Source organism: Haliotis cracherodii, unplaced genomic scaffold (genome assembly GCF_022045235.1).
Source record: "Haliotis cracherodii isolate W230 unplaced genomic scaffold, xgHalCrac1.p SCAF_2, whole genome shotgun sequence".
NCBI lineage: Eukaryota > Metazoa > Mollusca > Gastropoda > Lepetellida > Haliotidae > Haliotis > Haliotis cracherodii.
Genome location: NW_027266275.1, coordinates 64,676,619 through 64,701,420, shown reverse-complemented (window position 1 = coordinate 64,701,420; position 24,802 = coordinate 64,676,619). Strand labels below are relative to the sequence as shown.

Genomic DNA, 24,802 nt, shown 5'->3' with positions numbered 1-24,802 from the left:
AAAACATAATAACTTTTTTTAATAATCTGAAGGAATAATAATGATAATAGCATAATAATATCACTATTTATGATACTTATCCTAAACTAAAGTAGTCATCCACACTATACATTCAGTGATGAAGACCATGAACATATTAACTATGTAACATACATTAATGGAAATTAGATGAACAGTTGAAGTTAGCAAATGATATTATTCGGTCGCACGTCTATCAGCCAACACTACATTATTGAATTGTTAGTCGACGGTGATTTTTGAAAGGCTACGCTCATAAATGTCATGACGCATTTTAAGCCAGGGTTCTGTACTCGCATTAATGTGCTGACTTATTATTGCGTTAATTTCATGATTTACAGTATTCATGAAGAACATTTCACTTTGGACCAACAGTGGGAATTATGACTATCGACTTGCTAAATATTTTTAATATTCATGCTAGCTCAACGATCTATTGGTTTGATTTATTGTTATGGTATCCACAAAATAAGTAGGATTTTTTTCCGTTTTTGTTGAAATAAAACTGAATTATATTTGCTGTGTACATATCAAAGTTTGCCAAATTGTTACAAAATGTTTGGCCACAGCAAGGCACCACAACATATTGTGCTAGGCACGGTACAACTGGAATGACGGAGGGACGTATTCCTCTTTGTGGGTGACCTGCTTGGCAATATGGGACCGGAAAACTGCAGGGATGGAGGGCACAGTTGATGGTACAGACAGATAAGAGAGATCATTTTACAAATGTGAAACCTCATTCCACAAAGGAAGAGGCGAAAGTTGAAACTTGGTGAAATTTACAGAAAAAGGCAGTTAAGGCCCGGTCAGTATGACCTTTGAGACACTGCATTTTCAGTCATTAAAATCCGTAACACATTTGTTTGAGTAAAAGAAAACACTACAAGTGAGTGAAACAAAAGACATCAGAACAGGCACACCATGTCCCCCAACCCTAAGTCTGCACGTATCAATACTCATACCTGCCACATCATCACCCACTTAACTTACTTACACAATCATCTCACAACATGTTCGCCAACCCTTGTATCACAACGCATGCATGCACGCATGCACGCACGCACGCACACACGCACGCACACACACATCGCATTCTTCTTTCCACGCCATTATGTCTACGTCAGCCATCATGGATCCATGCGCATGCTTACATACATATCCATCCTCCCACCATTCCCCAACATCCATCGAACAATAACTATATCCGCCCTAATGTATCGGTATTCGTGCTTACATACATTCACCCTCCTACCATTCCCCTATATCGATCGCACTATATAACTATGACTATAACCGCCTTCGTGCATCCGCACTTATGTTTACATTGTATTGCATGCATCGAATTACACGTTTAAAATATATATTTTACAATATGTACATATTAAATATCAGCAAACAGAGATTATCATAAAGCAATAGATTTCATTCGTCAAAACATCATAGAAATAAGGGCAGCCTGGAATTTTCCAATGGCATCAGAATGCACTAAGAAGTTCAACGGGTCAGGAGGTGAGAGTTACAGAAGATTACGATAAACTTACAGATCTCCATTTCGAATATCTAAAGTGTGAATAAAGATCACAGCTTGCTATGGCGTGTACTGCATTCCTGCAGATTTAGCAATGTCATCAGCTATAAAATTTATGTTTAAATGCTCAAGTAGACAAAGACCCAAATGTTTATAGGCATGACCATATTATATTCTAAGCAAATATCTCCACATTTAAAAAACAAAGCTAGATTGAGTCTTTGAAGGGCATTAAGAAGTGATACACATAAGGGGAAAAATATGAATGTCAACGTCTTTATCACGAGGAACACAACGTTTCGGTGTATATACTCACTCCTTCATCGGGTGAATAAATGCTATAAGGCAGAGTACATATATATGTACCTGTAAGAACAACAAAAGTAAAAAGATAGCAAAGAAGGAAACGTAACAGGGGAAGCCAACAGATAATTACCGCTGATTACCCCAGCCTCCCGTTTGCCCATTGTCCATTGCCCATTACCAATCATTCATAAGTTAAGTTTTGGCTTTAATTTGTCCATCAACGTCTATTATCTCAACCCTAAAAATTACGAGAATATGTAGTTTACAGAGAATGGGTTAGATCGCTGACTTGTGTGCTGGCGGTTGGGTGCCTCACTCACAGTGTTGGCTCAAATCTCGGACGGGAGTCAACCCCAAAAAGTACGAGAATCTGTACTTTACTAAGAAAGTGTTATCCCAGTTATGACATTTGTCGTCAAGAAAGCACAATAAATATATTCGGCTTTTGATGGGTATTAATATCACAGACATTTACGGATATTGATGACGACTTGGAGGAGCTTCGTAACGCACGACTTCTCAATTCAGGGATTGGTAAATCAAAATTCATCTTCGGCGGGATGGTAATTCGAGTTGGATAAGCATGTTAACTATGATCTTCTTGAGGTAAAGAATGTCGCACATGAATGTATTAATGAGATTCCCAGAGATGAGATTACATGGGGCCTTTTCGTCACCAGGAATACGCACAGTGGAGATTTAAATGGGGATAGGGTGTACACAATGTCGTCAAACCAGACAACGTTTGTCTTTTACTGATTGTGGCGTAAAACACACTTATTCATTAACTTGTATCGGAAATTTAATGTTCATCTTAATTCTACATAACTACAACTTTATGTGAGCACGAGTAGCTCTATTGGAAGGAGATGAATAAGTGTTACAAAGTTGTAAGCTTCTTCACAACCGTATACTTTGAATTGACTTTATTGGGTAATCAAAAAAGTGATCGCGACCTGAAATAGCCCAAATATCATACGACTTCACTTGTCCACCATCTTGGGGGCAAGGCGAAAACATTTCAGGGCGTTTGAAGCCACTGAGAATGCCCCCTGCAGAGTTGGACGAACATCCTGCGGCAGCGCGGCTGAGTTGACCAGAGGCTATCAGCAGTATTAATTTTCCTCTGTGTGAGTGTGTGTGTGTGTGTGTGTGTGTGTGTGTGTGTGTGTGTGTGTGTGTGTGTGTGTGTGTGTGTGTGTGTGTGTGTGTGTAAATGTGGGCCTGCTGAATTTTTGAGCGGCATGATAGTTCCAGTTAGATAAACATGTTAACTATATAATCATCTGGAGGTAGAGAATGCCGTGCATGAATGTATTAATGAGATTCCTAGGTACATTGTTGCCTTTTTGTCACCAGGAATACGCACAGTGGAGACTGAAATGGGGATAGGGTGTACACAATGTGCTACCTGGTAGATTGTGTGTCATCAAACAAGAAAACGTTGGTCTTTGACTAATTGTGGCGTAAAAAACACTTATTCATTTACTTGTATCGGAAATTGAATGTTGAAGTGACTTTATTGGGTATTGGTGTGGGGGTGAGAGTGGGGTATAGATGATAGTTTTAGCAACAAGTAAGGTCATCTTGAGCGGGACGTTATTCGCAGATGGATTAGCATATGAACTTTGATTCTCAAACTGATGTTCGACCTGGTAGAAGTGTGTAATCAAACCTCACAGCATTGGTTTTTGACTGACTGTGGCGTCAAAATAAACTCATAATTTACTTGAACTGAATGTTCATCTTGATTGTTATGGATAGTCACGGAGCCGTGATCCAGTGTACAGGGTGTCATTACATAAAAAATAAAGTAATAATAGGATTACCAGAAAAAACGGGCTGTAACACCCAAGCCAATAAGCTTCGCTCAGGAACACCAGAGTAAGTCAGTACAAGATTGAAAACTGCCTCATAATTATGTTTCACAGGCTTATCGGGTATTGCTACATGTATATGTGAAAACAAATTTATTAAAATGATTAGCAAAACTGACGAAAGTTACCAATAAACGTGTATAAGAGTTATATCGTCACTGCAAAAACAATGAGTGTTTGTCTTTAGTATTAACATTCAAATACGTTATATCTATATTAGCGATATTGACTACGTTCCACCGGTGAGTAAGCCTTACCCTTACTATCTCGTAGTATAAATATTGAAAGAAATTTGTATTTCTGAAGACATCACGATACAGTTTGGATTGGTTTGGGTGGCAGCCTTGATAGCCATAGAATAGGTATATCTCGGAATCTCCCATATCACTGGGGCTCCTCTTCAATTTAAATTGAGTTATTTGTTTCTTTCAAATCTGTACAGTTTTAGAGACTCAGCATTAGTCTGAATAGGCATCACCAGTTTGGAATTGTACGATTCCGAACTTTCCCGAGACTGTGTTTATGAATCATTGTCAAATAGTGGTGACATGGAATCTCGGAAACAATACGCGAAATCGCGCATGCACAGAACGGAAAATTTGGACAAGGCATTAAGTAATCCGCATGCGCAGAATGATTGATTTCAATACTTCTGCTAAGCGCTTCGAGTGCAGCGTCAAACGCGGGCCTGTAATCTAACACGCGAGAACTGACCAATGAAATCTGAGAAGTAGAAATAACGGTAGACGCTGTTGCTTGATTCACAATGTCAATCAAGAAAGGGAGGAGCTTGATGATATCGTTCTCTCCCAGTAAATTCCGATGTCAAATAAAGACGTTATTTAGACGGATAAACGATGGTTTGAAAACGTCCAAATAACGTCGTTTTTCCGTCCAATAACCATATACGGAAAAAACGACGTTTTCGTGTTTGCAGAGTAATGTAGGATGTATGTAAATATAAAGTGAAGCCACAACACATCCCGTATTACTCGATGGTTACGACTCTACATTGTTATAGTAGGGCAATAGTGTAAAACGAAGCATGGATCGTTTTTGTCTAGGTTTGTTAAGCATTCCAGTTATTTCTGCAGTTAAAGCCTTTGGTGTTTCACAACTTTTAAGGCACAATCGGGCATGCTCTTTCTGCATGTGTTTGTGACGGGTGCCAGCGGTGGGGAAGGATACGCTCACGTTTTCGCGAACACCTGGTTTCATCACTATTTGATAGTGATTCATTAACGCATGCTCATGACATAGTACAATCAACAATGCTTCTGGCAGAGATTTCTTATGAATACGGTAAGGTTTTGTCGTTTTTATTTATTTGTAGACAGTGGTAGCAATTTGTTTAATCAGAACAACAAAAAATGTGAATGTAAAAATTCACAAGGATAATTAAGGTCTAGCTATAATCTAAAAGTCCCTGATATCAACATGTTACATAGGTTATTACAGAGTGTCGGGTATCGTGTGAGGGTGTCAGTGCTCAAGCTTTATGGTGTATTCTTTGCACAAAGGTGCAGCTAGCTATATATCAAAAGGCCTTTCACAATTATTCGGGGTGGTAGTACTACTTTACCATAGACTAATATCAGCTTGTAACGGTGTGTGCATAATTCGTGTGTTTGTGGAAGTCTACCAGCATGTGTACAGGGATATGTGCACATTGTATCGCTATGTAATCGTATTTGTAGGTATAATTATGTAGTCGTTACGTGTATGGTGGTATATTATTAGTGCCACTAACTATATCAGCTTTATGTTATGATTCACTGAACCAATGTTTGTCACTGGTTAAACAAGGCAGCCTCGAAAAAAAACTCTTGGTGCTATTGAACTGTTTCAGTTCAGATAATAATCAGTTTGCAGATACTAAACCACAATGCTCTGTATGTGTTTCTAATTAGCAGTTATAGGCATGTGTGTCCCATGTTTCCGTGACATAGATCGAACCACTAAAATTGTTATCATGGACGAAGGCTGGACTGTCTCACAAACAACATCACAAGAAGAATGAAGCAATAAATATATTTATTTCATATATTACAGGCTGCTCAGTCGCAGGGCAGATTGACTCAAGACACAAATATCTTTGAATATATTACGGTTATTGGATAAGGAAAGATCATTGTCTTCAGAGAAAACGACTCAATACACGAAAACCATTGCTTATTCAAAACAAGGTGAATCACGCATCTTCCTTAGAAAGTGATGGGCATTACATTGAGATTTTCCAAGGATCATCGCTAATCATCTTTGATCGTCTGAGCTGGAACCATGACCTAGTACGAGTTGTCAGAGTAGACGGTGTAGGAGCGAGTCTTCCTACTGTAGCTTGCCATGGTTTCTTCAGCCCTGCTGGCTCTGGTCTCAGCATCCTCCAACTCCTGTTTCACCTTGCGGTATTTGTTCATGTTCATGGTCGCCATCTCCTCCTGTATAGAGACGTACGAGGGAGTTAGGATTGCAAAACAATAAATTATTGCCAACTATGCTACGTTATAAGAATACTTGTAATCTTATGTATTATTATCACTCTCTTTGCTTGTATTGTGAACGCTGCAGTCAATCAGTCAATCCGTAAAGTGCTTTTACCTTTAAGTTATGAGTTCTGTAGTATTACAATACCTCTCACTGGTAGTCACACTTACCGCATCTGCCACCTGTGACTTGTACATCTTCATCTGGCCGCTCTGCTTGTCAATGATGTCCTGCAGTTTGTTAATGGTCTTCTTGTCTTCATCCACTTTGTAAGCAATGTCTTTCACATAACGCTCGTAGTGGCGACAATTCTTGACAGACTCACCATGACGCATCCGCTCCTTCTCAAGCTCTTCCTCAAGATCTCTTACCTGAGCAGAAACAATAATGCTGGTAAAATTTTACTGACTTCGAAAATATGTTGTTGAAGATACTAATGCAATAGCAATGCAACTTCATATGTGATATTCAGATATATTAATGAATATATTGCAATAAGATTACTTTTTGGCAGGTGGCACTTTAGATCTCAGACGTTATTGGTCCAATATCTATAAATCTAGACATGTTTAGACATTTACTTTACGTACCATTTTGGCCTTACTGATCTCAAGAGAACTGGCTTTAGCATAGGCAGTCGACAGGCTGTGCTCGGCTTCAGTGAGTTTGGTTTGGATTCGGCGTCTGCAAGGATTAATCAATACATGTTTACAATCATTTCTATAAGACTTACTCACCTTCCACATGACATGTAATTAACTTGTTTATTTGACATGTATATATTATATGTTTAAAGATTATGAAATATTATTTTAAAGTGTGTCTTTACCTAGACTCCTCAAGCTCGTCGACCCTGACAGTGCCCTCAGTCTCATATTTAGATCTCCACATAAGCATCTCCTGGTTTGACTTGGACAACTGGCGCTGTAGTGCTGCCCGGGACTCCTGCTCCTCCGTAAGCTGTTCCCTGAGACTAACCATATCAGTGTTCATGTTCCTCATCTCTGTCTGGAGTCGCTGGCGGGCCTGGAATTGACATCTGTTGTTTATTGTGTGTACAACAGTGAATGAGTGAGTTTAATTTTATGCCGCATTTAGCATTACTCTATCCATATCACGGAGGTGTCACAAGAAATGGGCTCCACACAATGTAACCATTTGGGAAAATCGATAAACTGCCTTCAAAACTTACTCTCTGTTCGTCATCAGAGGTACGTCTAATATCTTCCATCTGGACACTGAGAGATGATTTGTCCTTGCTAAGTTTCCCAATTCTGTGTTCAGCTTCTTCCAGCTGACGGGTGAGGTCAGCTGACTCTGTCATCAGTCTATTCTTCTCTATCTGCATCTCACTGATCTGCTGGACACTTTCCTCAACCTGGGTATTGAGGTCTGTCATTTGGGTTTGCATTTGCTTGGACATCACACCAGAACAGCCCTGGAAAATAGATTAATTGAGGGAATAAACGTATACGATATACCGATTTTGAATTTCATATATTTTTTAAACTGTGAGAACAGCCCTGGGAAAAAGCAAAGAGTTAGAAAAAGCGCATCAGTCAAAGCGCGCATCCCTCTGCACAATGTTGGACAATGGAACTTACCTTGTTTTTCTTGGCGTGTTCGACTTCATTTTGAAGTTCATCAACATCAGCAGTCAGTTGGTTCTTCTCCTTTTCCAACCTGGAAAGTATTTTTGAAATATATCACTGAGAGTTGCAATCTAATAGTAGTGTGTTGATGTCTCATTTTCCCTATGTGTGTTATTTGGTACGCTATTCAAATTGGGATAATATTGCAATAATCTGCTATTCAGGACTAGCATATAACAGTTTTTGCAACAACTACCGTGTCGCAATAAACAGCTGTACAACACAGAGGAGACAAGTTCGCCAATTCATCAAAAACAATATAAATTTTACTTGAAATTGCTTCATTACCTTTGTTTAATCTTCTGAAGTTGTTCCATCTGGTCATTCATCTCAGTCATGGCGTCCTTCTGCTTCTTGCGGAGGTTTGCAATCTGAGACTCATGCTGGGAAGATGCTTCCTCCATGTCGTGCTTCAGCTTTTGAATCTCCGTGTCCCGCTTTTTGATGACGTCCGTCTAAAGATGAATATATTTGTATTTGTTATATCAACTAACAACTATTATGAGTATGTGTTTACGCTGCCTTAGGCAAAGAGGACGCAAATAATGGGATTCACAGATCGAATCGGTGATTTCAGAAAACATAAATATAATACTAAACAATTATATGATGTCATATTTTTTAATATGTCATATATTTTTAATATGACAGTTGTAGATGTATAGATAAGAGTTTGTACCTGTGACTTAATGGTGCTGTTACATTCTTCAATGTGCTGAGACATACTGTCAATTTCAGTGGCAAACTGGGTTCTCTGTTTCTCCACCTGAAATGTATTTGTTTGAGTGATTAAAATAGCTTTACATACTATAACTATACATATCATGGTCTGCCTTTATGTCGATCATACATTATATGCACGTGATAAAAAGCATTAGGTATTATCAATGTATCACATATTTATGTAATAACAGTGGTGTGATTGTTACGTAAGATAATCATATGTTGGAAGAACATTTTACAATAGCTTTCATGGGATCAGCTTTACACATGTCTTTCAACAAACCTTAGACCTTGTCTGTTTCTCTGATTCGAGCCGTTCTTGACATTCGTCAAGATTGTTCTGTCAAGGCAAAAAACAATTGCAATAAAATTCAAAGATCATCTTTAGAATTATTCATTTACTTTTTTCACCATTCCTTGAAGCATTTAAAACAAAGATAGTTATATGAGTCGCGACTATCCATGATAAATGCTTATTTTTTTATATATGGTATGCTCATATAGATGTAAAATGAGAGCATCATTTACCTGCAGATCCTTGTTTTTCTTCTGTTGTTGAATACCATGTGCCTCGGAGTCCTCAAGTTCAGAGGTAAGACCAGTGATGTCTTTTTCTTTCCTAAACAAGGCAAATGATTTGCTTTTATCAAATTAGTTTAACAATACGGAGAGTACCTTGAGTACAATGAATAGTTCATACAAATGGGGAACGTTTTATTTACTTGTGAACATCTTTTCACACAAATGATGTTATATGTCTCTTTCCTTATTTACTTACTTCTTCAGAGTCTCTTCAAGATCGGTCTTTATGTGACAAAGATCTTCACAGTTGTCCTTAGAGGCCTTCAGATCCTGTTCCAACTTCCTCTTGACCTTCTCAACTTCAGCATGAACCTTCTTTTCGTGGTCAAGCATATCTTCCAGCTGCCAATTGCAAGCATATATTGATTTCATCAGATTCGGAATAGTAGAAAATATATTCTGTAGAATTATTTGCTGTTGTACTCACAGCAAATATAAATTTTAAGAATGAATCATTTTAATTATATTATCTCTAAATATGCATTTCAAGATTCCTACCTCAACAATGGCACCTTCAAGCTTTTGTCTGAGTTTATTGAGATTGGCATTTTTGTCCTCCTCGGTTTCTAGACTAGACTTAGTCTTGGCAAGCTGATCCTCAACATCCTTCTTGCCCTTTGTTAGTTTGGCAACCGTTTCATCCAATTTGGCCATTTCGTCGTTGAGAGTTCTGATTTGACCATCCTTCGTTTTGATGTCATGTTGACACTGATGAACAAAATAGTTAATGAATAATTAGCGATATGTCAGATGTTTTAGTGTTACAAAATCAGCGTTATCGGATATATATGTATAATTTAAGAGAAAAGCAATATGAATACCTTTGATACAGTTCCTTCAAGAGATTCGACGTTTGTCTTGAGACCACAGATTTCAGTATCCATCTGTTTTTGCTTTTCAGTTAGCATGGCGTTGTTAGATTCTTCCTCTGTTAAACGATCATTGAGTTCCTTCATTTGGACATCTGTCTCTTCTTTTTGCTTCAGGAGCTGCTCAATCCTCTCTTCACAGTCATCGATGGTATCTTGTTGGGTTTGAACCTGTAAGAACAAGTTGTTCTTGGCCTCTGTTAAGGTAACGCTCTGTTCCTCAAGATCTTTGCACCTCTGCATGATCTTCTCAAGTTCACCCTTTGTTTTACCAAGTGCTTCTTCCTTCTGTTTCATCTCGTCTTCAGCAGCAGCAACACTCAGGAGTGGCTTGACCAATGTGTAGAATCTCCACCAGCACCAGTTCCTCATGGCAAGCCACTTTCGGATGTTCTTTTGGATTAGTTCCAAGGAAACTCTGAAACATAGAATAATATTATATAAAAATATACATATTTAAATGTGATAACTTAAATCAAATCTGAATATAAATATGATTTTTCTCATATACTTGTTTGAAAATATAAAACGTTAATGCAAGTGAATAAACAGTCCTCCGAGGAAATAGATTCGACTGGGCGTAAAAGACAAAGAAATGCATGAGTATGCTAATATGTGATTTATACACATTAAAGAATTGTGTTGAACCAACCTCTTGTCATGAAGATTCTTGAGATATTTCCTCATCAGGTAGCCACGAATGTGAGCTTGGAACAAAGCCACAATAACCGATAGACGTTCATCACGGATTTCTTCCAGGTAACCAAGAACACCCGCCTTGAAGAACACCTTTGTGTTGCCTAGACGATATTCATCTTGGCCCAACTCCAGAGCTTCCAGAATCTTTCCAGATACGACCTTGCCCTCAACAAATCCTTCAGGGATAGCATTGGGAGCCAGGATGGAGTACCTTAAAAGATACGTCATGAATTTCAGAATCAACAATATACAATGAGAAAACAAATTGTTAGAATGGCACCACTGTATTTCAATTAGGTTTTGTAAGGTTCAATTACAGTAACCAGTGTTGACTGTTTTGATGACTCTAAATCAAAATGCAGTATTACTATACACACCTTTGTTTGAATTCAGAGTAGATGATCCTGCTCGGGAATCCCTTTCTGCATATACGAATACCCTCAAGTACACCGTTACACTGCAGCTGATGGAGCACAAGTCCAGCATCAATCAGACCTAAACCAGACACATACATGTAAAAGTTCAAACCGACGTATAAAGGAAGGCTGTAAGATTACACCATTAACCAGAAGGACAAAGTTGACATAGTGTGGGATTTTTCATGTCATAGCAAAAGTCAACCACAAATTCTTCATACCTGGTGTCTTGGTCTCGTTTGGAATGATACACCGCACAAAATGGGGATGTGTGGAGTATAGATTTTTCATCAGCTTGTTCAGAGATTCCTGTAATGAAATGAACATTGGTTTATAATTTAGATCCATATAATCCATAAAAATATACCTATCCTTGAAACTATGTTTTTCTAAATATGACGAGTATCAAAGACATTCGTTGAACATTGTTTCTGTTTTAAGAAGAATTACTACGATTTAGCCACATGATTATGTGCAAGGGGACAGACACACAAGTCATGCAATCTATTGATGTTTACATCATACCCTGTGGGTAGCAGAGATTGTCTGGAAGGCAGAGCTCTTCTTCTTCTTCTTACCACCGCTGGCCTCAGCAGCTTCTGCAACATTCATTTTCATTATATGTTACAGTACATACATATATACCCAATAGCCCGTACAATCAACCTGGTGAGTATTTGGAAATAGTATTCCTTTGAAGTAAAGATAGGGATACAAGATATGCAGGCAACGAACCTCCTGCAGGTGGAGAGAAGAGCAACTGGACAAGTGGCTCCTTAGACTGTTTTAGGAGTTCCACAATGGTCTCATTGACAGGGTCCTTGTTCTTCTCCAGCCAGCCTCCGATGTTGTAGGGAACTGTTCCGGCGTAGTGTTTCAGGGCGAAGTCACCATGTTGGCCACCCTTCATGGATTTACTAGGCTTGAGGAAGTTGGGAGATTTGCCCATGTGGTTCTGAGTCAGTTTGTCCTTGAAGGTCTTGTCAGATGCTTTGGGGAACATGCACTCTTCTTCTAAGATTGACAGGATACCAAGAGGCTACAATGTAGGCAAAACATTGTTGATAAGTTTAAACTAATTCAACAGGAATTATAAGGGATGTCACTGATAAGTTTATTCAGTTGGCAAAAGGATCCTATTGACAAAGTGCATTTGCTAAAGGCATGAAAGATGTGCATTGAAATATGTAATGCTTACCTTCTCGATGAGTTCAATGCATGCTTGTAAATCCATGCCAAAGTCAATGAACTCCCACTCAATGCCTTCTTTCTTATATTCTTCCTGTTCCAGCACAAACATGTGGTGGTTAAAGAACTGCTGAAGGCGCTCGTTGGTGTAGTTGATACACAACTGCTCGAAGCTGTTGAACTGAAAGCAAAATTGTGGTATTGGTTTCGATGGACGTCATGTACCGATTAAAGACAGAATGGAACATAAATGATTAGAGCGGTTGCAACTGTTAAATGTTTTTCCTTACATCGAATATTTCGAAGCCAGCAATATCCAGTACACCAATGAAGAACTGCCTGGGTTTCTTGGTGTCCAGGGAGTGGTTGACTCTCTTGACCAGCCAGTTGAACACACGATCATACAGGGACTTGGACAGGGCACCGATAGAATAGAGAACCTGATCCTTGGTTCGTCCTTGGGTGACGTAATCCATGGCCACCTTGATCTTGGGTTTACACAAAGCCTTCAGGAAGTCACCACAGTTGACGCCCAATAGGAAGGAAACCTTCTCAGCCTCAGCAGTTCCATCAGGCTCAGCCTGTTCACCCTTCTGCTTGAACTGCATCTCACCCATATGTAGGATGGAACCAGTGCATTTGTAGGCGCTGTTTTTCTCATCTTCAGTGAAGCCCAAAACATCAAAGGCAGCCTGTAATCAGGAAAATAACGTTGTTGATTGGGAACTAGGTGCAGGACACATGACAGTACCAGCAGATGTGATTTAAGTAAATTAAACCCCCACTTTATTTGTCAACGAACTCAATTTTTCAATATGTGTATCTGACTGTTCAAAGGCTAAATGTAGCGCGTTTAATCTGCAGGTGACCTTGCTCTACATTGAAAACATGGTATATTTATCTCTCTTCCGAAAGAAGGAAACGCCGATACAAGGCTATTAACAAAGTATGGCGCTGATTGTGCTCAATTATAACGTCACGCCGCTCAAATGACAAACTTACTGTTTCCCCAAAAACAGAAAATATACTCTCCAATACCTGTTGTTTTACATACCTTGAACATTGTGTTAATCGAAACTCTGCCTTTTGTAACTTATAGTTATAGGTATCGGCAATGAGACAATGATTCAGAAAGATATTTATTTATAAATAGATTCGGTCGTCAAATCAGCTGTTTTGATCGGACATGGTTATTGTGATTTGAAACCTGATTGACCAATGTCAGAATTGGAAATAAACAGGGATTATTACGTCTGTCATCTTCATCTCCTCAACATCGTCGATGCCGTTGACTGTGAGAACTCCTTGGTTGATGAAGGTAAACAAACCAGCATCGGGATTGGCCAATATCCTCTCTGAAATAGCAAGGTACTCCTAAAATACACACATACTAATCATTTCTTAATTTGCTTGCCAGAATTATTGCGTTATAGTTATCACTGATAACTATTTGTTTTATGACATGGGCCATAAATAGTTTTCCAAAGACAATATTTAGGCGCTGGAGCTATTCATTAACTCTAATAATATTGTATAACTCATGTTAATGATTATCATTACTATAACTCAATGTTGCTTTGTTACTGTGTGACTGTACGTACCTGCAACTGATGGTATCGCTCCAGACAACATCTGATAGAAGATGTGGTAGTTCCTCTCAACAGATTGCTGGTAAGTGACACGGGATTTCTCCAATAAATCTGTAATGAGATATAGTAAATGAATACAGAGCCAAAAGATTATTAGTCATCTTAACTGATACTACATCATTAATTTATTATATGCTAAACGAGAAATTCAGTTTGAGTATGCCATTAGGGGCCAGTAGTTCTGTAATAGAGAAAGGCAGAAGACATTTTACTCACATGTTTCAATGTCGGCACCAGCAATTTTTCCAGAAGACGCGAAGTGAATCCGAACAAATTTACCCTGTATAAAATAGAACGTTATTTAAAATAGAACGTTTTTAAGCAGCAAGTTCAGGATGAATGTGGATTGTCATCAACAGTCTCATTGTGCTTAGAAATATACATTAATGGGCGCAAGAGGATTAGTGGTAAGGTATAACAAATTAAATTACTCTTAAAATACTTTGTACATTGCTAGTTATTATGACAATTATCGAAGTATGTTAACTTACGAATCTGGAGGAGTTGTTGTTACGGGATGTCTTGGCGTTACCGTAGGCCTCAAGGACAGGGTTAGCCTGCACGATCTGATCCTCGAGAGAACCCTGCAAGAAACGGCAAATAGATTGTATGATCTGTGTGTAATCTGAATGTAATAGACGTGAACATCATTAAAGTGATTTATATATTTTTTGTGACAAAATATAACATTGTGTCCACATGTATATACCTTCGTTTCCTCTTGTTCCCCTTCTCCCTTGGAGGCGGCGGCGACAAAGGCGAAGTAGGCGATGACCTTCTTGGTGTTCTCAGTCTTTCCGGCGCCAGATTCGCCACTTTATAAAGCAAAATACATGTTAAGTGTATCTCTTAGATTTTGTATTATTTCATCTGGGCGTCAAATTGAACTATGAAATGATACACTATTAAAGTGACATATTCACAGGAGTGAGAGACTGTTGCACATTCGTAATGTATATACTTACGTAATCAGCATAGACTGATTCTCCCGATCTGTAATAGAAAACGGTTGCAGCATTATTATAATATACAGATTAAAATATCAAAACTGCAGCAAAGAGGGTTTGGATGGTCCTGGCATGGTCCAGCTGGTTAGGCTCATCAGCAGCTCAGGGCCATTACCCCCTACAGTCCAGACAGCGAATGGGGATGCGCTGCCTGGACGAACACACCCAGAACTTTTCGAAGAACTTTTCGAAGAAGGCTCCCCAAGACTGCAGCCTTCTGCATTTTCATGATTGTCAGAAGAACTGTATTCCTGGCAGCCAACCCGAGTACTCTTCCAAAGTCATGCAATAGATTGGGAGGTACCAAACATAAGGCACAAAACCACAAGCACGGCGAAGACGGCAATAAAAGGATCAAGTCATGCCATCATGTCGCTTGAGATTCTCTGTTTGTGCCAAAGCTGGGCTTCCACTGACAATGTGTTGGACAGTCTCATTAAATTCATTGCATAATCTACAGTTCATATTTACATTTTGATGCAAAATAACACATTGGCGATTTCGAGTGGGAAGTGACTGATCCTGAGCAGCAAACAGAAAGCCTTGTGTTTCACTTTCCAGTGGAGCCGACTTCATCCAAGGGAAGAACTCATCCCTCTGATTGCTGCTCTTTTCGAAACATTGCATATAAACGTTGCTGTTGATTTTATTGTGAGAGGAAGCCCACAGTATGTGACGTTGGTCATTTTTGCCATTTTACACGGACTTTGTTCTAAAACGGTCGAAACGTAGACGTATCTGGAATTCGACCCAACAACCAGCAGGTCCTGGTACAACTAGCGGACGCTACTTATCAAGACAAACTCAAGTGTGTGTCGTCGTCCCGATTAGGCTATCGTTTATGTTGTAGTCTGTTGATCAATTGATCAAGGGTATATTATTTGGATTAAAATCCTTATATATCTCTTAAATTGAAAAGTGATTACCTTGCACCATAAACTGGTAGGCGTTGTCAGAGATGGAGAACAAGTGAGGGGGCATCTCGGTCTTCCTCTTGCCTCTGTACTTGGCAACGATGGACGGGGTGTAGATTGGGAGACGGCGGTAGGGGTTGATGGCGATACAGAACAGACCAGAGTAGGTCTGAAATATATGTCATTCTTCCAAAATCTAGAGTCTTTTCATTGGTGCAACTTTCAATATCTCATAAGAAATTGGTACAAAACAGAATACAAATCACCTGAAAACTTGAATGAACTGTAGGTTGACTTATGAAAGTGACAAAATCCCTTCATTAATCATAATAAAAGTTAGCGTTATATATGATGAGAGTAAGAGCCTATAAGTCTGAAAGAGGGTTACTCACATAGATCAACCCAGAAGTGTATCTGGCTCTCAAGTTGTACAGAACGCAGGACTCATTGAGGAAGGTCATGTTGGCGATGTCCTCGATCTTTTCATACTTGGGAGGGTTCATCGACTGGATGTCGTCCTTCTTAAACGTCTTCGTCTGAAAATGAATGAATAAACTATATATTTGTGACATCTTTTCAAAATGATAGATGATAGTAAAGTAAGCACGATCTGTAATGTTACAAATATCAAAAAGGTCTTTCAAGGTTATTGTGTATTTATGAATTTACAAGAATTGAATGAACGCACCTGTTTGGAGTCAACAAGGAGGACTGTGACGTCGTCTCCTGTTGTGCTCTGTATTTCAGCAGCCACAAATCCCTGCTCTGCATCGGGCGCCCAGCAAGACTTCTTGGCATCAAATGACTGGTTCTGCTCCTTCATCAGCTTCTTGCGGTCCACAGCAAGATACTGCATCTCAGGGTCGGCAGGATCGTATGAAGCCATGTTGACTTGAGTCGAAATACGTCGAAATCAAGAAAGACTGCAGTCGGACAGCTCTGAAGGAAGAAGTATTACAATTACACAACTTAATGAGATTGAGGTAATCTGAGCATGTGATTAATCCTGTTTTGTTTATTTACAGCATTAATTGTTTATTTTTCGGAAAGTTTTTCTATACAGCCTTTGTTATTTGCAACTACGAGCCAACTTGTCTTGCATCAAAACACGGGCTGTGTACTCGCGGGCAGATGACCACGGAGTACGCTGGTCACTGAGTGATTTTTGTAATTTGTTGCAAATTAAGTTTGAGTGCGAGACTGTCGGATTAACGGGTCTAAATAACACTGATTTAATCGGTTCCCATCATTTGTGTCGGATGAAGCCGATTGTCGGATTAACGAGTGTTGGATTAACGAGACTTGACTGTATATTTTTGCAGTATATACGGTTGAACGTGAGTGGGTGAATTGGATTTAACGCCGCTTTGAACAGTATTTCAGTTATATCACGGCGTGTCAGCTTAATTTGGGAGGAAAGCTCGAAGTGATGCAGGTCTCAGACGTTTACCACTTCGGTGGAACCCAAGATCACGGATATGGTGCTGACACCAACTTATTAACATAATCTGGTCGAACCGTCATTCGAACCACGATCATAACTTTCTGGTGTGACCAAGGGACGCAATTCTTAACAGCGAATTGCGGCGCCTTAGACAACTGGGCCACTCGTTCCTCCCGCGGTTGAAGGTATCTCAATTGATCAATTCCAATAAAAATGACTGGATGTGCCAATAGGTTAATCCATGCAACCATAACAATTGTATACACTCTATATTTCCTCCCCTGTACTAAAACCAAAGCCATGCCAATAACTAAAGTAAACCTCCATTCATGCCAATATGTTATTCATATGTATTGTATATAATATGACATGAATCAGAAATAGTTGATTGTTTTGGAGTGTGTATAATCTCTCTCTCTCTCTCTCTCTCTCTCTCTCTCTCTCTCTCTCTCTCTCTCTCTCTCTCTCTCTCTCTCTCTCTCTCTCTCTCTCTCTCTCTCTCTCTCTCTCTCTCTCTCTCTCACACACACACACACACACACATACACATTCACCAAAACTCAGAAATAATCAGCAATAATTTATCTATATCTGAATCGATCGTCACGCGTAGTAAGTGCGTATAGGAAGTACGCATCATCTATTTACAATATTTGTACGTTTTACTTAACCATAGTCGAACGTTGTTCACATGATAGACAAGCTAATGGGTTTTACGAAAGTGGTACACTTCTAAGACCTACGTCCACAACCTGGCACGCCGCAATATAACTCTTATAGTGAAATAGTGCTCGAATACCAACTCACTTACTCATTGAACGTTAATACATATTTTTGCGAGAAAATATGCACAGTTGTAATTTGTTCAAAAACGATATTTGAGTCTGCGTCTTAAACAATAAATATACAAACCCAATGTTTATGACGAGAGCTGGTGTGTCTCCTGTTCTGCTACGGTTAATGTTGATCAACTGTCCTCTCATAGATTCTACCCCTTCATATACCCAGCGTTTGTTGGATCTGTTATGTCAGCTAGCATCTGATTGGTTCTATTCCAATGTGAGACAGCGGAACGTCTTACGGTATATGGTATCACGCAGTGACCAGCAGTGATGGAAGCAGCAGGGCACGTGTATCTCTGAGTGACTTCGTAATGGCATTGATAACCTTGTAACAACTAGTTTCTATTTATTGTTACTGGAAGTATAATGTTATGCATTCCTGCTTCAAATATGTCTACAAATTGTAAAGCGTATACATTGATAATTATAGCACATTATCCTGTGCTTTTTCTGCGAATATTTTAAACATTCATGTAAATTTATTATTTAATTTCATTCGATGAATATTTGAATTATTGTGTTGCAAATGTATACATGTATTTCATTTACTGTTAGCCATGAAATTTCGGCTCTTTCAAAGCCTCTTCGGGCCATGTAAATTTACAAGAATCTGCAAAACTCATGAAGACTTGTATATAAAGAATATTATTTCATATAATATGTGTAATTGTACAAATACGATTTTCATGTTCGTGTCTCGTCAGTGGCCCATTTTTGTTCCATGTTGACATTTAGATATATTTTTTAGTTATCAGATTTGGGGGAAATTAGTTCCAGTTAAAATTTAAAAAGATATTTTTATACTGTATTGAACTGCATGTACTTCAGAGTATGCAGATTATTAACAGATATATAACGCCACATAGTACTGCAGCCTAATGGACAGGTATGCACTTCTTGTTGATTGTGAGCATTGTATCATGTCCAGATAGATGTTTATATGCAAATGAAAGTGACAAAACCCTTTTCATAATCATAAGAAAAATATTTACTGCTTTTCACATCATAGTGTAATGAATTGTTTACGTAATAAATTTGTATAAATATCAAACATTATTTGCATGTATGTACATTTTAGAAATGTGTGTAAGTCCTAAACACAAACCTATGCACGTTCCCCGTCCCGTACTTTTAACGCGTTTCAAGGCCCAAACAAGTTAAGATCCTAAACACAATGCTAAACATGTTTATGCCTCCAAAAGCGTTACAGATATGGGACAAGGATCGTGCCTAGTTTTTGTGATTAGGATCTAAACATTTTGTTTTACATTTTATGGTGTATCGCCGCAAATTAATTTGGTTTATACGATATTATAGATAGTAATGATACAGTATTTAGCCTCGCATCCGTATGATTTGTGTGTATTGAAAATAGACTGATTATATAAAGGCTTCATCACCCACAGAAATGGTTAACGCACTTGACTATTCGCATATAGTGAATTTCTCTACAGAAAGATTGCTAGCTACTATTATTGTATACTACCAATGCGACACTTAGCGTACAATGTCTATAATATATCCCATTCAATGTACATATTTTGAACAGTTTGACATATGAAATGGTTTGAAAAATGTCAAACTACATTTGTGTACAATTGTTAACAGATAAACATGAGCATATAATTAAAAGTGTCATGGCGTTTGTCTGAAAAACGCAAAACTGACGGGGCCACACATTTGAGGAAAGTCCCGAGCGGTAATGAGGCGAGGAGGAGTTACATGACACTAGGTAATAGATGACGCAATATACCCAAGACCCCGACGTTCTCGCTGCAGCAACATGGAATCGGCTGTTTGAGGTAGATATCGTTTTACTTATCCTCCCCAGCCATTGAGAACACGTCATTTGTCAGGTCGTACATTGTAGTGATATGTAAACATCGAAAGTAGGGAAATCATGAACTTTACCCCTTTTACAAATTGAATATAAATGCTATCGCAAAATATACACGAATAAAGAAAGTACATTTATTTTGAAATATTAAGTGCTACACCTTCATAGATTATCATTGTTCAAACATCAGAGAGATTTTAACTTTGATCGAAAGATTGCCATTAATATATTGTGTGTTAATGTAATTTGACAATTCACATGGGAAGATACACGTATGTTAATCATAATAGATTTGTCAGCACCATACCCGTGTTCGTAGGTTTCACCAAAGTGGTACACGTCCAAGACCTGCATCACTTCGTGCTTTCCTCCATAATCAAGCTGACACGGCGTGATGTAACTGCAATATTGTTACATTACAACCAGTTATATTTTTTCATGGACATATAATAAGTAATATGATAAATATTTTAATAAACGTCCATGGGTAATAGACAAAAATGACTTACAGGTATTAAGCTTGGATATTTTCACATATATATCCTCAGATTTAATATGAACAAATAAATAGGAATTGTTTATCGATCTTGCAAGACCTGCTCTTAATCTTAACAGAATGTTTTCAAAAACGAATATTGTAAACATTCATGTAAATTTGTTATTTAATTTCATTCGATGAATATTTGAATTATTGTGTAGCAAATGTAGACATGTATTTCATTTACTGTTAGCCAGAAGACTTGTCTTCATTTTTCTTACATTCAACCGAAGACTTGATAACACGAAGAAGAAATGTTTCATGTTCTTGTCACGCAAATGGCCCATTTTTGTTCCATGTTGACATTTAGCTATATTGTTTAGTTTTCAGATTTTGGGAAAATTAGTTCCAGAAAAATGTATTTAATACTGTATTGAACTGCATGTACTTTAAAGTATACAGATTATTAACAGATATATAACGCCACATGGTGCTCGTCAACATCTGCAACCTAATGGACAGGTATGCACCGCCCGTTGACTGTGAGCATTGCATCATGTCGAGACAGATGTTTATCTGCAAATACAAACGATACAACCCTTTCCATAATCATAAGAAATGTATGTTACTGCTTAACATAAGTTTTCACATCATAGTTTTCACATCTCGTCATTTGTGTCTGCTTTGATATATACAACTGGTTTGGGTTAAACTATTGTGGATTAAACATGTTTTAGTTGTCGAATTTAATTATAAGCATTGACTGTGTATTTGTTTCGGTATACAGTTTGCACATCGGTTTTTCGATTCATACCTCAATGAACCAAAAAAATTACACAGTCAATCCTTAAAACAAATGTAGATCCTAAAAATGTTTTCAAAAAATTCTGTCAGATAAGATAACTTTTAGATTCTATATATAAACAGTAATGTGTGGCGATCATAGTTATCTAAATACACTATAATGTTATTGGCCTTTTTAAATATTATGTCTTATACATTATATATCGGAAAGCAACCTGTTTCTCAATATACTATTTCAGTTGGGATTTGTAATCCGACATTCAGAAACTATTTACACGCCTGTAGATGGATATTGATGTGATAACTCAGAACCATATAATAGAATTTGTTGCATTTGCGTATCGAATATCTTTGAAAATGCCGTAGTTAAAACAATGGCTACATTACATAAAGATATTTTAATTTCAAGGAGTGATGTTTTTCTCTTTATTGCTAAATCTGATAACCTTTTGCTGTATTGAATGAGGAGGAACTAAAGATTAAACAACGATCTCTGTAGCTGGATACAACTTCAATTAATTCCCCTTTATAATGCAAATATTCTCTCTCGAAAAAGCTCCTCCCCGTCCGAATATAACATGTTTTGGTTTTATTCAAATTTACCTTTTAGTTCCACTTATCGAAATGAGTATGAAAAATATTTAATCACGTCTTTTGGCGCTGTCAGATACTGAAACAACGTCGCGAAATATATGAAACGGTTTTTTTAAATCGACTAAAACACATAAAGTTTGCATTTCATTTGGTACCATAGGATGCCATGTACGTATATCCCCGTCTAAAGCCGGCTTGAATTTCTGGTGTTTGATTCATTATGTTTGACCAGAGCGTTATTCTTCTACATAGTGTAGTGATGGAGACTTTTCCTTTAGAACGGGGCGGTCGGGTAGCCTAGTGGTTAAAGTGTTCGCTCGTCACGCCGAAGACCCGGCTTCGATTCCCGACATGGGTACAATGTGTGAAGCCCATTTCTGGTGTCCCCGGCCGTGATATTGTTGGAAAATTGCTCACTCACTCACTCACTTTACCTAAGCCGCTAAGAAGCGAGATACAACGGGAGTTACCTGGATTACTACGTGTGAATTACCTTTGTGTGAACAGAGACAATAACTACTCCAGTCCAAACATCAGGAAAGGGTATAAAGGAAAGTTAAAGTCTGTACATGATTCTCAAGCTTAATGAAATACTGTTCAAAGCAGCGTTAAGTCAAATTCACTAACTCATTCACTCCGTATGGCCGTACACATTAATAGGTGATGGAGGAACATACACACGTAGTGTATACAAACCTGTCAATTATTGACGATGGGATAGAAGAACCTATTGTATATGAGCCTGTGAAGTATTGATGATGTGATGGAGGGGCGTTGTGTATACACATCTGTAAAGTATTGATGATGTGATGGAGGAGCGTTGTGTAAACACACCTGTAAAGTATTGATGATGTGATGGAGGAGCGTTGTGTAAACACACCTGTAAAGTATTGATGATGTGATGGAGGAGCGTTGGGTAAACACACCTGTAAAGTATTGATGATGTGATGGAAGAGCGTTGTGTAAACACACCTGTAAAGTATTGATGATGTGATGGAGGAGCGTTGTGTATACACACCTGTAAAGTATTGATGATGTGATGGAGGAGCGTTGTGTAAACACACCTGTAAAGTATTGATGATGTGATGGAGGAGCGTTGGGTAAACACACCTGTAAAGTATTGATGATGTGATGGAGGAGCGTTGTGTAAATACATGTAAAGTATTGATGATGTGATGGAGGAGCGTTGTGTAAACACACCTGTAAAATATTGATGATGTGATGGAGGAGCGTTGTGTATACACATCTGTAAAGTATTGATGATGTGATGGAGGAGCGTTGTGTAAACACACCTGTAAAATATTGATGATGTGATGGAGGAACAATGTGTAAATACATGTAAAGTATTGATGATGTGATGGAGGAGCGTTGTGTAAATACATGTAAAGTATTGATGATGTGATGGAGGAGCGTTGTGTATACACACCTGTAAAGTATTGATGATGTGATGGAGGAGCGTTGTGTATACACACCTGTAAAGTATTGATGATGTGATGCAGGAGCTTTGTGTATACACACCTTAAAGTATTGATGATGTGATGGAGGAGCGTTGTGTAAACACACCTGTAAAGTATTGATGATGTGATGGAGGAGCGTTGTGTATACACACCTGTAAAGTATTGATGATGTGATGGAGGAGCGTTGGGTAAACACACCTGTAAAGTATTGATGATGTGATGAAGGAGCGTTGTGTATACACACCTGTTAAGTATTGATGATGTGATGGAGGAGCGTTGTGTATACACACCTGTTAAGTATTGATGATGTGATGGAGGAGCGTTGTGTATACACACCTGTAAAGTATTGATGATGTTATGGAGGAGCGTTGTGTATACACACCTGTAAAGTATTGATGATGTGATGGAGGAGCGTTGTGTATACACACCTGTAAAGTATTGATGATGTGATGGAGGAGCGTTGTGTATACACACCTGTAAAGTATTGATGATGTGATGGAGGAGCGTTGTGTATACACACCTGTGAAGTATTGATGATGTGATGGAGGAGCGTTGTGTATACACACCTGTGAAGTATTGATGATGTGATGCAGGAGCGTTGTGTATACACACCTGTAAAGTATTGATGATGTGATGGAGGAGCGTTGTGTATACACACCTTAAAGTATTGATGATGTGATGGAGGAGCGTTGTGTATACACACCTGTGAAGTATTGATGATGTGATGCAGGAGCGTTGTGTATACACACCTGTAAAGTATTGATGATGTGATGGAGGAGCGTTGTGTATACACACCTGTAAAATATTGATGATGTGATGGAGGAACGTTGTGTATACAAGCCCGTAAAATGTTGACGATGTGATGGAGGCACGTAGTGAAGTGTTGATGATGTGATGGGAGGGGTGAGTGAGTGAGTTGGGTTTTACGCCGCTTTTACCAGTATTCCAGTTGTATCACTGCGTGTCAGCTTCATGTGGGAGGAAAGCCTGAAGTGATGCAGGACTCTGCCGTTTACCACTTCGGTGAAACCCACGAGCACGAGTGCTGACAAAGCTAGAAACATAATAAGGGCGAACCGGATTCGAACCCACAATCATAGGTTTCTGGCGTGCCCAAGGGACGCACCTCTGCACAGCGAATCGCGGCGCCTTAGACGACTGGGCCACCCGTGCCCCCTGTGATGGGAGGAACGTAGTGTATACAACCCCTTAAAGTATTGACGCTGTGAATGAGGAAAGTGGTGCATACAAAACCCTAAAGTATTGACGATGTATTGGAGGGACGTTGTGTAAACAAACCCGCAAGGTATTGACGATGAAATGGGGGAGATAAGTGTGTACAAGTATTGACATAGTGTAGTGTTGACGATGTGATGGAGGAACGTAGTGTAGTGTTGACGATGTGAAGGAGGAACGTAGTGTAGTGTTGAC

At 38.7% G+C, this 24,802-nt stretch overlaps 1 protein-coding gene across 1 annotated transcript; it reads right to left on the bottom strand.

Moving 5' to 3' along the window:
- Positions 1-6,017: 6,017 nt before the first annotated feature.
- LOC139468358 (myosin heavy chain, striated muscle-like) lies at positions 6,018-16,801 on the bottom strand. Its single transcript, XM_071250274.1, has 29 exons — positions 16,604-16,801; positions 16,308-16,451; positions 15,928-16,084; positions 14,960-14,987; positions 14,704-14,809; positions 14,486-14,578; positions 14,211-14,274; positions 13,947-14,045; positions 13,597-13,700; positions 12,636-13,037; positions 12,356-12,526; positions 11,893-12,196; positions 11,683-11,756; positions 11,379-11,466; positions 11,119-11,236; positions 10,695-10,952; positions 9,995-10,460; positions 9,672-9,881; positions 9,370-9,515; positions 9,120-9,210; positions 8,875-8,931; positions 8,548-8,634; positions 8,157-8,323; positions 7,821-7,899; positions 7,409-7,654; positions 7,046-7,242; positions 6,807-6,900; positions 6,387-6,587; positions 6,018-6,170 (listed from the first exon to the last, which is right to left on the bottom strand). Exons 1-29 carry the CDS (start codon positions 16,799-16,801, stop codon positions 6,018-6,020), a joined length of 4,602 nt encoding a protein of 1,533 aa, XP_071106375.1.
- Between the last annotated feature and the right edge of the window lie 8,001 nt (positions 16,802-24,802).